The sequence below is a fragment of the Anopheles stephensi genome, chromosome 3 (genome assembly GCF_013141755.1).
Source record: "Anopheles stephensi strain Indian chromosome 3, UCI_ANSTEP_V1.0, whole genome shotgun sequence".
Classification (NCBI taxonomy): domain Eukaryota; kingdom Metazoa; phylum Arthropoda; class Insecta; order Diptera; family Culicidae; genus Anopheles; species Anopheles stephensi.
Window position 1 is genome coordinate 60,776,308 of NC_050203.1, and position 15,631 is coordinate 60,791,938.

Genomic DNA, 15,631 nt, shown 5'->3' on the forward strand with positions numbered 1-15,631 from the left:
CTTCAACCGTTTACCACGCACCCAGGAAATTAATCTTAACTGCCGGATGCAAACTCAGACGAAAATCAATCCAATGCTTCTAAGAGTAGCGTAAAGAGTGATTTATTACCATTTTGGTTGTATGTCTCACTCCCACATGGTGCAATGTTGGGCACACCGAAAATAATTGTCATCCACGCGGTCGTCTGTAAACGACACAGTCACACGATATTGTTGGACTCAGTTTTGACACTTCAACTGTGGTAATCACACACACACAAACAACTTCGGTTTCCAGATCGGCATGTTTAGGTTAGCGCCAATTTCATCCTGCTCTTTCGTCGGTAAAAACAAATCGTGTTAATATTCTTCCGGCGTTGCCACTTTGCTTAGCGCTGCAATAACCCAATTCCAGAAGGTAGGCATGCAAAATTTAAATGAGAACCCTTTATTTTACCATGCACGTTGTACCGTGCTGGATTGTATACAGTCCCCGGATGTGTGTCAATACAGCGCTGTCAACGTTGTACGCTTCGCGAGAACACAATAGAAAGCGAATTCATTTCCCAGGAAAGGGTGGTTTCTTGCAACGTTCGCCGCAAGCTCGTGCAACTACGTATTGAATCCTTTGTCGATGAAATTTTGCTTCCTTTAACAGTGTGAAAGTGCGTCGAACACGAATAAAATGAGCAAGCGCATTGATTTTTTGCGGTCGATCATCGACTCCTCATCGGCCTCCAGCTCGGTCGATGGATCAGGATCACAGGACACCTCTGCCAACCGGGACAGTGGATACCGCACGGAGGTGTGCTCCAATACCGATGACCAGCAGCAGCAGCAGCATCACCAACAACAGCAACCGGTAGCCGGCCCTGGACGTGGTCGGGCCCGTGCTCTTGCCGCTCTGCTCGCACCACCAAAGCCTACCGATGGAAGCTTACCGCTAGCAGCGGCCATGCCAAATCTCACCATCGGAGGCCGGGGACGATTTCTGCAAAAATTGCTGAACAAAGAGCAATCGTCCGCTGAACCCGGTGCGAGCAAAACTTCCGATGTGGCTTCCAGCAGCTCTTCGGGGGTTGGCGCACCTACTGCACCGGCCGAAGGTTTGCGAAAGCTGCAACCAGCCCAACCATCGCGTGCGCCAAAGGAAGACAGTTTTGTGCTTCGCGAAACGAAAGAGCCCCAAGAGCGCGTGAATCGTACGGGAACGAACGGCACACCGCTTCAGATAATGAGCAATTTCATGGAGCTTACATGTTCCAAGGATAGAGGAATTTTCCTGTACACGGTCGACTTCGAACCGGACGTTGAGTCGAAACGGGCACGCCAACAATGTATCGACAGACATAGCGAAATATTTGGCAAGGCATACACGTTCGACGGACGCATACTGCTGCTTCCGAAATCCATCTCGCAGGAGCGAATGGTGATCCCGACGAAGCTGCCAACCGACGGAACGCCCGTCCAAATGACGGTTGTGTTCCGGGTACAGCAGCGCATGAGTCAGAACGTGATGCTGTACAACAAGCTGTTCCGGCGCGTCATGTATATTTTGCAGATGTCCGAGATGGGGCGCAAGCACTACGACCCCACACAGGCCCGCATCGTGCCGCAGCACAAGCTGGAAATTTGGCCCGGCTTCGTAACGGCGGTGGACGAGTACGATGGCGGATTGATGCTGAATCTCGACGTCACGCATCGCGTCCTAATGCAGACGACTGTGTACGCGCACATGAAGACAATCGCAATGTGCCGTGATGCGCAGTTTCGGGACAATGTGGTCAAGTCGCTGCTCGGATCGGTCGTCCTAACGCGCTACAACAAAAAGACGTACCGGATCGACGATGTGCTGTTTGATCTGAACCCAATGTCCACGTTCCGTTATGGCGAACGCGACATTACATACGTCGAGTACTACAAGCAGCAGTATAGCATCGACATCCATGACCATCAGCAACCACTGTTGCTGAATCGACAGGAGCGCAAGGTTGCCAACAAGGAAACGCCGCAGGAGCTATCGATCTGTTTGGTGCCGGAGCTCTGCTACCTAACCGGGCTGACTGACGATATGCGAAAGGATTATAAGGTGCGTATGGGAGAGAGTTAGGAATGTCCATAGAAAACTAAACCTTTTGCTACATTTTTCGAACCGTTGCAGGTAATGCGCGATATTGCTACGTACACACGCATCACGCCCAACCAGCGCCTTATGGCGATGCAAAAGTTTTGCGAAAACGTCAACCAAAACGAAGCGGCGCGCAATCTGCTAGCGTCCTGGGGTTTGGAACTGAAGACCACACCGAAGGTTATGTCCGGACGGCAGCTTCAGATCGAAAACATCACTTCGGGCGGTGGAACGGTTGGCAGTGCCGGTCCGAACGCTGACTTCACCCGTCAAGTTACCAACAATCCGATGCTGGAAATTGTCCACCTCCGCAAGTGGCTGCTTGTGTACACGCAGCGTGACGAGCGGACGGCATCGGCTTTTATGGACTGTGTAAAGCGTACCTGCAAACTGCTCGGCATGGAGATCGTACAGCCACAGATCGAGATACTGCCGCAGGACAACACGCAGCTGTACATTCAGGCGCTGCGCACCCGCATCCAACCGGGGACGCAGATCGTTCTCATCATCTGTCCGACGTCACGCGACGATCGGTACGCGGCGATCAAACGGCTGCTCTGCACGGAGGTACCGATCCCATCGCAGGTCGTCAACGCGCGCACACTCGCCAACGATAAGCGCAATCGATCGATCGTGCTGATGATTTTGCTGCAGATGAACTGCAAGCTGGGTGGCACGCTGTGGAGCGTGAACATACCGCTGAAGGAGACGATGATCTGTGGCATTGACACGTACCACGAGGGAGTGAAGCGCACGAACTCGGTGTCCGCGTTCGTCGGATCGCTGGATGCGTCCTTCACGCACTGGTACTCGCGGGCCACGATCCAGGAGCGCAAGGAAGAGCTGCTAAACGGTATGTGCGTATCGCTCGAGAAAACGCTGCAAGCCTACCGCAGACGCAACTGTACGCTGCCGCAGAAGATCATCATATTCCGCGACGGGGTGGCCGATTCGATGATGAACGTATGCGAAGAGTACGAGATACCGCAGCTGGAGGCGGCCTGCAAGAATATAGCACCGGACTACACACCGAAAATCACGTTCATCGTGGTACAGAAGCGCATCATTACGCGGCTGTTCAGTATGAGCGGAGATGGGCTAGGGAATGCTCCGGCTGGTAGCGTGCTCGATCATACCGTAACCCGCCGATACAAGTACGACTTCTTCCTGGTCGCACAAGCCGTCAAGATGGGCACGGTCACACCGACGCACTACATTGTGCTGCGGGACGATGCTCAATTCTCGCCCGACATTCTACAGCGGTTGAGCTACAAGATGTGCTATATGTACTATAATTGGACGGGGACCATTCGTGTGCCGGCCTGCTGTCAGGTAAGAAACCCCAAAACACAACTCTCACGGGGAAAAAGGGTGTCGCAAATGGTCATCATTTCTTTCTTTCGCAGTATGCACACAAGCTGGCCTACCTGGTTGGACAATCGGTCAAGCGTATGCCGGCCGAAGCACTGAACGACAAGCTGTTCTACCTCTAGACAGGGGACACTCATGTGCGGCGATTCTCTGCTGTGGATTCCGAGTTGGGCTCAGGTAGAGAACAAACGCGTTTGTTCGATTTAATCAAAACTTTTTACATTATCTTTCTGTTTTTTTTTTACTAACATTTTTAAAATGATCATCAATTGGGATGCATTTGTATGACATTGTGTCACGATTGCTGTGTTTGGTTGACCTGTGGTTCGTGGCAGGTTTGCCTAATTATTGATAGCTACGATCTCGCTAGATTAACACGATATCGAACGCGATTGACCCACAATGGGTTCAAAAGGGAAAACAATTTACATACATTGCACATTAATTGAAATGCAAATAAGTTCATATGAAATCATGTTGAATGAAATTCCATAAACAAAACTTAACGTATGTATGATTTTTCGCTAAATTACTTTACTAATTCCATCGCTTCGTCTTTTAAGCTCATCTGATCTATACAAAGCTATCAGTCAATGTGTGTATCATCCATATTCTTTTGCCGAATTTTTCATTTGTAGCTCTCTTGGTAACAGTTCTAACTACTTTAACATCATGATATGGGAAAAGAATACCGTATCATGTTCCTTTTCTTCCAAACATTGCCAAAATGCTATAAAACGGGTCATCAGTTACAGTTTCTTTAGATTGAAACCAGCAGCTGGCTTGAAAGGTGGAGCTTTAAGCTATTTGAATTTTTTTTTTGATAATATTATGTTTCGATTCCAAAATATTTTGATGTTTTTTTGTTTAAGTAAAATGAAAAAAAAATCTAAACATATCTGATTGCATTCACTATGCAATGTGAATCTAATGAACCAACGGAACAAAATTTGAATACTTTACCTTACTTTTGTGTATCTTTGAAAATTTAGAATCTAGTTATTAGTATAGAGATAAGAAATACAAAGTTTAAGTTGTATTGCCTTATTCCATCCGAATGTTAAATGTTTAACACTTTTGTCTAACGTTATGATTTAGAGGCGTTAACGTGACATACTAAATAATCAGCAATAGGAAGGAGATGAATGACAACACCGGTGTGATATCAAGTGCCAAATTTATCTCGTAATAAATAGAATGCATATGACAATAAAAATATAAATACATAAATAGAATGCATATATAATATAAAAAGGATACAATTCTAGGTTAAACCTTCACGCAACTGCCAAAGACTGATTAATTATCTGATTTCCGAGGTTATCCGAGGGCAGTGTAAAAATAAATCGTACAAAAAGTAACCTTAGTATGCAATAACTATATTAAACATTCGAAAAACCCTGAGTTTCTGCTTTGAAATGTGCGGCATCACAGCAGATTAGACCACGAAGGTTTACCCATTTAAAGTTGCTAAATTTAATGGTATCAACAAATGTTCTCAAGGTTACAATCTTATCACAGGTAAATAATCATAACAAGTTTCTTTATACTACAAAGATCTCCCAAAATATCCCATGCATCTCCCGAAGGTCTCTGTTCGTCATTCAAGCTACAACTACCAAGAGACCTCATGGTCACCTTGTTGTCCGAGAAACCTTTGCCGTCCAAATGATGGAACTATCATGTATATGCCGACCGAGACCAAGTTCCATTTGTAAAGAGACTTCAGTTTTTGCAAAACCCGGAGAGTATTCCCGCTAGACTAAACTGTAGGACGCAATTTGGCCCGGCTTCGTAACGGCGGTGGACGAGTACGATGGCGGATTGATGCTGAATCTCGACGTCACGCATCGCGTCCTAATGCAGACGACTGTGTACGCGCACATGAAGACAATCGCAATGTGCCGTGATGCGCAGTTTCGGGACAATGTGGTCAAGTCGCTGCTCGGATCGGTCGTCCTAACGCGCTACAACAAAAAGACGTACCGGATCGACGATGTGCTGTTTGATCTGAACCCAATGTCCACGTTCCGTTATGGCGAACGCGACATTACATACGTCGAGTACTACAAGCAGCAGTATAGCATCGACATCCATGACCATCAGCAACCACTGTTGCTGAATCGACAGGAGCGCAAGGTTGCCAACAAGGAAACGCCGCAGGAGCTATCGATCTGTTTGGTGCCGGAGCTCTGCTACCTAACCGGGCTGACTGACGATATGCGAAAGGATTATAAGGTGCGTATGGGAGAGAGTTAGGAATGTCCATAGAAAACTAAACCTTTTGCTACATTTTTCGAACCGTTGCAGGTAATGCGCGATATTGCTACGTACACACGCATCACGCCCAACCAGCGCCTTATGGCGATGCAAAAGTTTTGCGAAAACGTCAACCAAAACGAAGCGGCGCGCAATCTGCTAGCGTCCTGGGGTTTGGAACTGAAGACCACACCGAAGGTTATGTCCGGACGGCAGCTTCAGATCGAAAACATCACTTCGGGCGGTGGAACGGTTGGCAGTGCCGGTCCGAACGCTGACTTCACCCGTCAAGTTACCAACAATCCGATGCTGGAAATTGTCCACCTCCGCAAGTGGCTGCTTGTGTACACGCAGCGTGACGAGCGGACGGCATCGGCTTTTATGGACTGTGTAAAGCGTACCTGCAAACTGCTCGGCATGGAGATCGTACAGCCACAGATCGAGATACTGCCGCAGGACAACACGCAGCTGTACATTCAGGCGCTGCGCACCCGCATCCAACCGGGGACGCAGATCGTTCTCATCATCTGTCCGACGTCACGCGACGATCGGTACGCGGCGATCAAACGGCTGCTCTGCACGGAGGTACCGATCCCATCGCAGGTCGTCAACGCGCGCACACTCGCCAACGATAAGCGCAATCGATCGATCGTGCTGATGATTTTGCTGCAGATGAACTGCAAGCTGGGTGGCACGCTGTGGAGCGTGAACATACCGCTGAAGGAGACGATGATCTGTGGCATTGACACGTACCACGAGGGAGTGAAGCGCACGAACTCGGTGTCCGCGTTCGTCGGATCGCTGGATGCGTCCTTCACGCACTGGTACTCGCGGGCCACGATCCAGGAGCGCAAGGAAGAGCTGCTAAACGGTATGTGCGTATCGCTCGAGAAAACGCTGCAAGCCTACCGCAGACGCAACTGTACGCTGCCGCAGAAGATCATCATATTCCGCGACGGGGTGGCCGATTCGATGATGAACGTATGCGAAGAGTACGAGATACCGCAGCTGGAGGCGGCCTGCAAGAATATAGCACCGGACTACACACCGAAAATCACGTTCATCGTGGTACAGAAGCGCATCATTACGCGGCTGTTCAGTATGAGCGGAGATGGGCTAGGGAATGCTCCGGCTGGTAGCGTGCTCGATCATACCGTAACCCGCCGATACAAGTACGACTTCTTCCTGGTCGCACAAGCCGTCAAGATGGGCACGGTCACACCGACGCACTACATTGTGCTGCGGGACGATGCTCAATTCTCGCCCGACATTCTACAGCGGTTGAGCTACAAGATGTGCTATATGTACTATAATTGGACGGGGACCATTCGTGTGCCGGCCTGCTGTCAGGTAAGAAACCCCAAAACACAACTCTCACGGGGAAAAAGGGTGTCGCAAATGGTCATCATTTCTTTCTTTCGCAGTATGCACACAAGCTGGCCTACCTGGTTGGACAATCGGTCAAGCGTATGCCGGCCGAAGCACTGAACGACAAGCTGTTCTACCTCTAGACAGGGGACACTCATGTGCGGCGATTCTCTGCTGTGGATTCCGAGTTGGGCTCAGGTAGAGAACAAACGCGTTTGTTCGATTTAATCAAAACTTTTTACATTATCTTTCTGTTTTTTTTTTACTAACATTTTTAAAATGATCATCAATTGGGATGCATTTGTATGACATTGTGTCACGATTGCTGTGTTTGGTTGACCTGTGGTTCGTGGCAGGTTTGCCTAATTATTGATAGCTACGATCTCGCTAGATTAACACGATATCGAACGCGATTGACCCACAATGGGTTCAAAAGGGAAAACAATTTACATACATTGCACATTAATTGAAATGCAAATAAGTTCATATGAAATCATGTTGAATGAAATTCCATAAACAAAACTTAACGTATGTATGATTTTTCGCTAAATTACTTTACTAATTCCATCGCTTCGTCTTTTAAGCTCATCTGATCTATACAAAGCTATCAGTCAATGTGTGTATCATCCATATTCTTTTGCCGAATTTTTCATTTGTAGCTCTCTTGGTAACAGTTCTAACTACTTTAACATCATGATATGGGAAAAGAATACCGTATCATGTTCCTTTTCTTCCAAACATTGCCAAAATGCTATAAAACGGGTCATCAGTTACAGTTTCTTTAGATTGAAACCAGCAGCTGGCTTGAAAGGTGGAGCTTTAAGCTATTTGAATTTTTTTTTTGATAATATTATGTTTCGATTCCAAAATATTTTGATGTTTTTTTGTTTAAGTAAAATGAAAAAAAAATCTAAACATATCTGATTGCATTCACTATGCAATGTGAATCTAATGAACCAACGGAACAAAATTTGAATACTTTACCTTACTTTTGTGTATCTTTGAAAATTTAGAATCTAGTTATTAGTATAGAGATAAGAAATACAAAGTTTAAGTTGTATTGCCTTATTCCATCCGAATGTTAAATGTTTAACACTTTTGTCTAACGTTATGATTTAGAGGCGTTAACGTGACATACTAAATAATCAGCAATAGGAAGGAGATGAATGACAACACCGGTGTGATATCAAGTGCCAAATTTATCTCGTAATAAATAGAATGCATATGACAATAAAAATATAAATACATAAATAGAATGCATATATAATATAAAAAGGATACAATTCTAGGTTAAACCTTCACGCAACTGCCAAAGACTGATTAATTATCTGATTTCCGAGGTTATCCGAGGGCAGTGTAAAAATAAATCGTACAAAAAGTAACCTTAGTATGCAATAACTATATTAAACATTCGAAAAACCCTGAGTTTCTGCTTTGAAATGTGCGGCATCACAGCAGATTAGACCACGAAGGTTTACCCATTTAAAGTTGCTAAATTTAATGGTATCAACAAATGTTCTCAAGGTTACAATCTTATCACAGGTAAATAATCATAACAAGTTTCTTTATACTACAAAGATCTCCCAAAATATCCCATGCATCTCCCGAAGGTCTCTGTTCGTCATTCAAGCTACAACTACCAAGAGACCTCATGGTCACCTTGTTGTCCGAGAAACCTTTGCCGTCCAAATGATGGAACTATCATGTATATGCCGACCGAGACCAAGTTCCATTTGTAAAGAGACTTCAGTTTTTGCAAAACCCGGAGAGTATTCCCGCTAGACTAAACTGTAGGACGCATCCAACAGATTATCGTCAACTTTGGACATGGTGCTCGTCTCAAAGAGAGACGGATGAAGTCTTTTCAATGTTTGTGTCTGCGATGAACGGTCAACAAAATATTGAGAATTTTTTTCAGTTATACAGGGTTTATGAGGTTTACAAGTACGCTTCCAAGACGTCGGATTTTAGTACACACGCGATAGTTGTCGAGGTATGTACGAAGGATGCTATTTAGGCAGCTTGATGCTCCTGCTTAACCTTTCGCGATAAGGACCCAGTCCCATAGTCCCATAAGCTGTTTAGGACTAATATCTTCCCTGGTTCTCAGATTTTATTTTTTTCTGTGTTAAACATCTTATTATCATTAAAATAAGGATTTTATTTCTACCAGGACTTTAGGGACCTTAGAAAAATAAATACGCCCAACATTATAGTAGAGCGTATGGCATGGAACGTTCCACGGTTCACAACAGCCAATCATACCCTCATCTAGAAGCTCTCCGAAAATGCAGACCCATGTGCTCGCTTGTATGCAAATACATAAACTACTCTCCTGCGTTCTAGTAATGACGTCGAGAATGGGCAGACACTTCCCCGTAATGATTTAAAAATATCTTCACATCTGCAAAAGATCGATGACGTACGGGAGCATCGCAATGCCCATTTTCATTACAATATCCATTATAACCCTTCCATTGCCATTGTAAACGTTCCAATCCGGTGTGCCGGGCAGGATAAAATACAAAACACATCATCCTTTTCCGAGGAAAAGCGTCCTTACGGCGAAACGACGCAATAACATTTACGGGACACATGCAATCCCCAAGCGGAGCTCGCTGTCGGTACGGGGTAAGGCGTTAGGGATTGTGTTGTGGCGGTTACGGTGGCTCTCTCGCTTTTTCTCTCTCTCTCTCTCTCTCTCTCTCTCTCTCTCTCTTGGCATCATAACCTACCCGAATGCATACGCGCGTAGGATGTGCGCGCACCGGTTGGAGTCCCGCCTGTTCCGCTTGCTAGTGCTTACCGTGCTCCAGCTCCAACGCGCGGCAATCGATACACCCGACAAGCTCACGATAGCAGCAGTGGAGCCTCTTGGAATATGGCGCGCCGGCGTATGTGTTGTGCGGCTCAGTTTACTACGTTCATTTCCTCGCCGGGCTCGTTTGGCTCCATTATCATCCGCTCTTGCACCGCCGAGCGATGTCCCGGTGGGTCGAGCTATCCTGCTAGCTCGCTCTTTTATTACGTCTCCAAAAATATTGCTCCATTTCCAAGTGTCAGCACTCGCAGGAGTAGCATAGCAGCGAGCGCGCGTATGTGTGTGTGTGTACGAGTTCTTTGAAGGGATTTAGGACAGGGCAGGGTCAGTCTGCTCTGCCCGTCCCCGCACTGTCCTCTGTTGGCCTTGGCGCCTGGTAGCGAAAACGGGCGGATATGACGCGGTTCCGCTAGTCGGTATCTAGGACAATTTGTTTATAAATAGACTAGCGTGCACTAATCGATACATGCTGGCCCGATAATTGGCCACCGCAATGAACAGTGACCGACCGTTTTACCGATGGCATATGTCCATACGACCATCCAAACCGAAAGCTGACCGTATCTTGACAGGGATGGGATGCTTCCACACTTTGTTTTTTTTTTGGAGGCGAACGATGCGTTTACTCCACCCAAGCTTACGTCACACGCGTCGTCGTCCTACTGCAGCCTAAAATCGTTAAATCGCCTTTAGGTTTTACCGGCTGCGTGATTATGCCGCCTCTCTAATGGGCGTTGGCGATGCGAACATACCGGCACACACGTATCCCTCCAGCGTGCTCTCATCCTTCGTTCCGGGCGTAATCATTTCCTGCCCTAGGATGTTTGGGAAATTTCGGGCTGATGTTTCAGTACATCCACCCGTTAAAGAAATGTGCTAGAATTGTAATACAAGGCACGAACAATTAAGCATTTTCTTTGCCGAAAAGCTCGGCGGAAAGCACACAGTACCAGACAACATACATATCCTTCCAATAGTGGGCACGATGCCGTTTTTCCCGGGTTTCCCACCACACACACACTCACTCGCACGCACACGCACACCGATTTCGATTTTCCTCTTCACTACGCACACACACATACGCGCGCTCATACTGGCTCAGGTGCGGGAAAAGTGGCGCGTACGCACGATGCGAAAAATAAGGCGCAATTTCTTATGGCGTAGGCTTTTTACGGGTGGTTGGAAAGCATGCGAAAGGATACACGTTGTGGAGGAGGATAAGCGGGACCAGGGAAGCTTGGGAAAACAATCGATGTGAAACGGTTGACGGCACATGGGTGGGTGTCCTGTAATATCTGTCACGGATTTTCCCGCCAACAACGTATGCTGCGTACTGGGAACTGATGTAGAAAGATAATTGTAATTGTAACGAGTGGTGCAGGTAAACGTTAACGGCATTTAAACTCATCTCATTTGAAGTTCTTAGTCATTAACTAAATGCCGACAGGGGTTTTCTGAAATACAAATTAATTTTGTGTGGCGATATTTGTCTTCGGTTTTGTGCAAAGGTTCCATGCAAATTGCTGTAAAGATCCATGTAATACAAAGATGGTTTTATTTTGAAACCTAGTCCGGATAGGTATATTTTTATTAATGTTAATCAAATTTAAGTTCTGCAATGACAAATCCCATCCAGACCGCCTCCCCGTACGTAGGGCTGACTACTTTGCTGCGGGTAAAATTAAGTCACAGAAAGCCAGAAATGGCAGGCCGAGACCTCTAGAGGTTGTAGTGCAAAGGAAGCAGAAGATATATTGGCTCATTGAGGATCGCTTCACATGGTCTGTTATGCTAAGACGAGGAAACCGATGTCAAATTCTATCACACTTTTCATTCTAGTCCACAGTACGCAAGCAGTCGTGGATGCTAGAAATGGAAGATTCAAGACCTGTCCAAAAACTTGAAAGTAGATCTAGTGAAAGCTTTCCAAAAGGGAAAAAAGTCCACTCGTAAGACTCCTGAAGATGAAGTTAAAATTCCAGAGTCCTTAGTCTAAAGTACTTTGTCAGTTGTCAGTTGTCAAGCTAGTTTTGGTCGTAGGAAACCAACTTAATATGATTAAAAACGCGACACTTTTGGAACCCAAAACATTGTCGGAAAGATACCCGTCTTCATCTCTTACAGGGATTAGGCAGAAAGGGTTTAAATACAGGGTTATTCAGTTGATAAGGCAATAGCATCCATTTTTACGGCAGACTTATTAGATGGAATGGCAAACAAAGCTAGTTGATATGGTAACTGCTTCAGATGACAGGGAAATCAAATACCTTTTATTGTGATGTCTTCAGATGATTTTATCGGAGTAGCCGTTGATATCGCACGCACCTACCCGGGCGCTGAAAAGACGTGTACAATATCAACGGCTACTATGACAATTACATCTGAGGACATCACATGTGTTTGCCGCTTCATCTAAGAAGCCTGCCTTAAAAATGGATACTATTGCCTTATCAAACGAAAAACCCTCTAAAATTGATTTTATACTCTTGCAGCTCATCCTCATTACTTTGTTGCACCTTTCTCCTGCTATGAATTGGGAGTAAAATTATTACAAAACACTATATAACCATTATTTACAAGAACAAAAGGTATTTTTTACGGCGTTGCCACTCAAACAACTTTCAACAACCATTTGTTTAACAATTTGCCGTTGCTTGATGAACCACTACTCTTAGGCAAGACCCGTACAAAAGATAGCATTAATCCTAAGATGCTCGAAAGTGAATGAAGTGCATGTGTGTGAAGCTACCTGATTCCTTTTTGAAACGATTTACCCGTACGGCTTGGACACACTTTAGTAAGCTTCCGTGTACTCGAACTCGCGCCTATCTTCCATTTCACCCACGTGCGCGCTTTACGCATGTTTCGATCACACAATTAAGCAGACGAGTGGTTGCGGCCATTTCCGATCATCAAACCCAATCCAATCCGCACTGACTTAGCCTGTTTGACTTTGTAAGCCACCCTCGAGTGTTTACAAAGCATGCGCCACCTGTCTAGGGTGATAAGAGTAAGGCTCGTTTAAGGAAGAATTAAATCGTGCTTCTCTAAAGGGGGTATAAAATCAGAAACAATATCCTCTACCGGCATCAGTCTTCGGGCCAGCTTTCCAATCACAGGAAGATTCTTAATAGATCATAAAACAATTAAGCAGGCGAAAGGAAGCAGTGTAATGGCGAATCGATTTGTATTGACGTTTGGTTTGCTGCTGGTTGTTGTGGCAACGGGTAAGTGATTTCTAGTAGTAGGTAGAAGGAAAATATAGGCTCGGTATATTATATGTTCTTCCTGCATTTACAGTCGCATCAGCCCGTTTTGTAGCGCCACGACGCCGTGCGCAGATTGTTGGCGGTTTCCCGATCGACATCGCTGACGCACCGTTCCAAATTTCGCTGCGAGAGGACGAACGCCCCATCTGCGGTGGTTCGATCATTTCGCCAAACTGGATCCTAACGGCTGCCCACTGCGTTGATGGTGTGCCAGAGTCGAAGGTGTCCATTCGGGCCGGCTCAACGTACAAGCAACATGGAGGCGTTATTCGCAACGTTATACGCATTGTGCTTCATCCGGCTTGGGATCGGACCACCAACAACGGTGACATTGCGCTGATGGAGCTGGAGGATCCGCTGCCACTGGACGGTCAAACAATCGCTTCCATCCAAATGCCCGAACAGGACGAGGAGGATCCGGTGGAAGGGTCGAAGGCGATGGTAACTGGCTGGGGCAAGACACTGAACGTTTACCACTCGAACCTGATCCTGCGGGCCACCTTCGTGCCGATCGTACACCGGGACAACTGCCAGAAGGCCTACCATCGGAGCCACACCATCTCGGAGCTGATGCTGTGTGCGGGCTTTATTGGTGGCGGTCATGACTCGTGCCAGGGTGATTCCGGTGGCCCGCTGGTGGTGGGTGATCAGTTGGTGGGGGTGGTGTCCTTCGCTATTGGATGCGCTAGTCCAGGCTTCCCGGGCGTAAATGCACGCGTTGCGGCCGTGCGCGATTGGATTCGTGAAGTAAGCGATGTTTAAATTGTGAACATGAAAACAGTTTAACTGCTTTACTTGTGGTTTGAGATGATGATCATGAAGCAAAAAGATTAAATTAAATATATTTATTGTTTGCAAAGTTTACAAAGGTTGCATTGGTGCACAAAGGTTTGGGTTCTTTCGCGAGACGATAAAAATCATTAAAAATTATATCACAACTAATTTTAGATGAGAAAACCTATCGTCTGATGCATTGCTCAGTAGATAATCTGTCTACCGGAGCCTGGCGGGTCTAATTCCCAGCTCAATGGCGAGATCATCTACTCTACGAGCTGTACAGTTCTGTTCTTCGACTCATACGAGGTCAAAAATCCTTCTGAGCATCCTAAACTTAAACGGGGTTTAGAGGATTTTGTCGATTCTGAACCGACTCCATGTGTCAGAGGCCTATCTGAGTACTGGTTATATAAATGTATATAAATATAATGTATATACTGGCTGGCTCCACATCAGTGCTGTCGTCGATGCTGACTTTTGACTAAAGATACGTTGGATCTTGGTGAAGCCTTCATTGGTGCGATCCCTCCCAGATATCTGTACATTAACCCTTCCCTAGGTTTCTTTGTCTCAAGGCCACTTTTAACAAGTCTAAAGTATTCGTATGTTATTATTGTTTCGAAATATCATAAAAGTCCTCAACTAATGTTCAGAAATTGCTCCCACAGCACTGTAAAACATTGCGAAGAAAACGTGTTTGGTGTATTGCCTACATTTAGGCGTACTAATGCTTCCGGTTTTCTACGACCTGCAAGTACATACGTACATGATTTGCTAAACATTAATTCTTTATTATTTTGGGGGATTATTTAAATGCATCATATAATTTGATATAAAAAGACAAAGTAGGCTACTACCGAAAGCATCAAACACCAAAGTAACCATTGGTTTTATGGTCTGCAAATAGGTATAAAAACAGCGTTTTCTGCTCCGATGATTGAGTTTTATTATATCGTGTGCAGCGAACGGTTCGGGTAAGAGTTGAATAAAGTTTTCCGAAGATATTATCAGTCCATAAGGGAAGTTCTTTAAGGTAAGTTATCATCAGTGTAAGAGGAAACAGTGCTCTAAAACGGGTGTTGTATATTTGCTCACCAAATACGATCCGGTTGTGCGCTGTGACCACTGTGCTGTGATGCGATTTGAACAGACCTTTTTTATTTTTCTTTCGTTCGCGCTGTTTCTTTGGAAACACGATGCAGACGGAGCTACACTGGTGTGTGTGATTTGTTATGATTCGCGCTGGCAGTGTGTTGGTACCAAGCGTTCGCGCACACTACCAAAACCCCTCGCTCGCTCGCTTCGTCGCGCTCGCGTGTGTGTGCGTGTGGTGTACGGACTCGCACGGATAATGCCAAGACGGGAGACGGAATATTTTGTGATTACTCAAAAAACCAAGATGGACGCGGTTCTACTGCGAGTGAAAAGTGTCGCTCCCGCATTTCGTGTCAAAAAAAGTGTGTAATACGGTGAAAATCGGTGCAAAATATGGTGTGTAACTGGCGAACAACTGTTCCGCGTTCATTGTGACGGTGTGCCACTGGATAGGTCTCAGTTTCGATGGAAAATCATCATTTCCCTCCCAATTTTTAAGCGCTGTGGTCGGTTGCTTGTGGTGCCCAACTTTTTCTGGGTGTATGTTTTTTTTCGATGCGTTTT

General features: G+C 45.8%; 4 protein-coding genes across 17 annotated transcripts in view; all 4 read left to right on the plus strand.

Moving 5' to 3' along the window:
• The first annotated feature begins 239 nt into the window (after positions 1 to 239).
• On the plus strand, positions 240 to 4,839 carry LOC118513553 (protein argonaute-3-like). Of its 2 annotated transcripts, XR_004906479.1 has the most exons (5): positions 240 to 397; positions 638 to 2,068; positions 2,141 to 3,439; positions 3,514 to 3,655; positions 3,814 to 4,839. XR_004906479.1 is itself a non-coding variant. In XM_036059449.1 (4 exons), exons 2-4 carry the CDS (start codon positions 665 to 667, stop codon positions 3,598 to 3,600), a joined length of 2,790 nt encoding a protein of 929 aa, XP_035915342.1. In that variant the 5' UTR covers positions 251 to 397; positions 638 to 664; the 3' UTR covers positions 3,601 to 4,839. The 2 variants fall into 2 exon arrangements, 1 of the variants encoding a protein (XP_035915342.1); XM_036059449.1 differs by having other exon boundaries at positions 251 to 397; positions 3,514 to 4,839.
• Positions 3,614 to 8,487, plus strand: LOC118510008 (protein argonaute-3-like). Its single transcript, XM_036051393.1, has 4 exons — positions 3,614 to 3,655; positions 5,252 to 5,716; positions 5,789 to 7,087; positions 7,162 to 8,487. The coding sequence occupies exons 1-4, from the start codon at positions 3,614 to 3,616 to the stop codon at positions 7,246 to 7,248; spliced, it is 1,893 nt and encodes a 630-aa protein (XP_035907286.1). The 3' UTR covers positions 7,249 to 8,487.
• Positions 8,488 to 12,982: 4,495 nt separating this feature from the next.
• Positions 12,983 to 14,059, plus strand: LOC118513557 (trypsin-4-like). The gene is made up of 2 exons (XM_036059479.1): positions 12,983 to 13,153; positions 13,227 to 14,059. The coding sequence occupies exons 1-2, from the start codon at positions 13,099 to 13,101 to the stop codon at positions 13,955 to 13,957; spliced, it is 786 nt and encodes a 261-aa protein (XP_035915372.1). The 5' UTR covers positions 12,983 to 13,098; the 3' UTR covers positions 13,958 to 14,059.
• An 852-nt stretch (positions 14,060 to 14,911) lies between these two features.
• The window catches only part of LOC118513554 (mucin-19), a 191,989-nt gene continuing 191,269 nt past the window's right edge, over positions 14,912 to 15,631 (plus strand). For 4 of the 13 annotated variants that reach the window (XM_036059473.1, XM_036059475.1, XM_036059474.1 and 1 more), the window contains exon 1: positions 15,308 to 15,463. The gene's annotated coding sequence lies outside the window, so the exon portion shown is untranslated. Of the gene's footprint in view, positions 15,006 to 15,306; positions 15,521 to 15,553; positions 15,574 to 15,631 lie in introns of those variants that run through there. The other 9 variants (XM_036059450.1, XM_036059472.1, XM_036059451.1 and 6 more) reach the window with 6 other exon arrangements.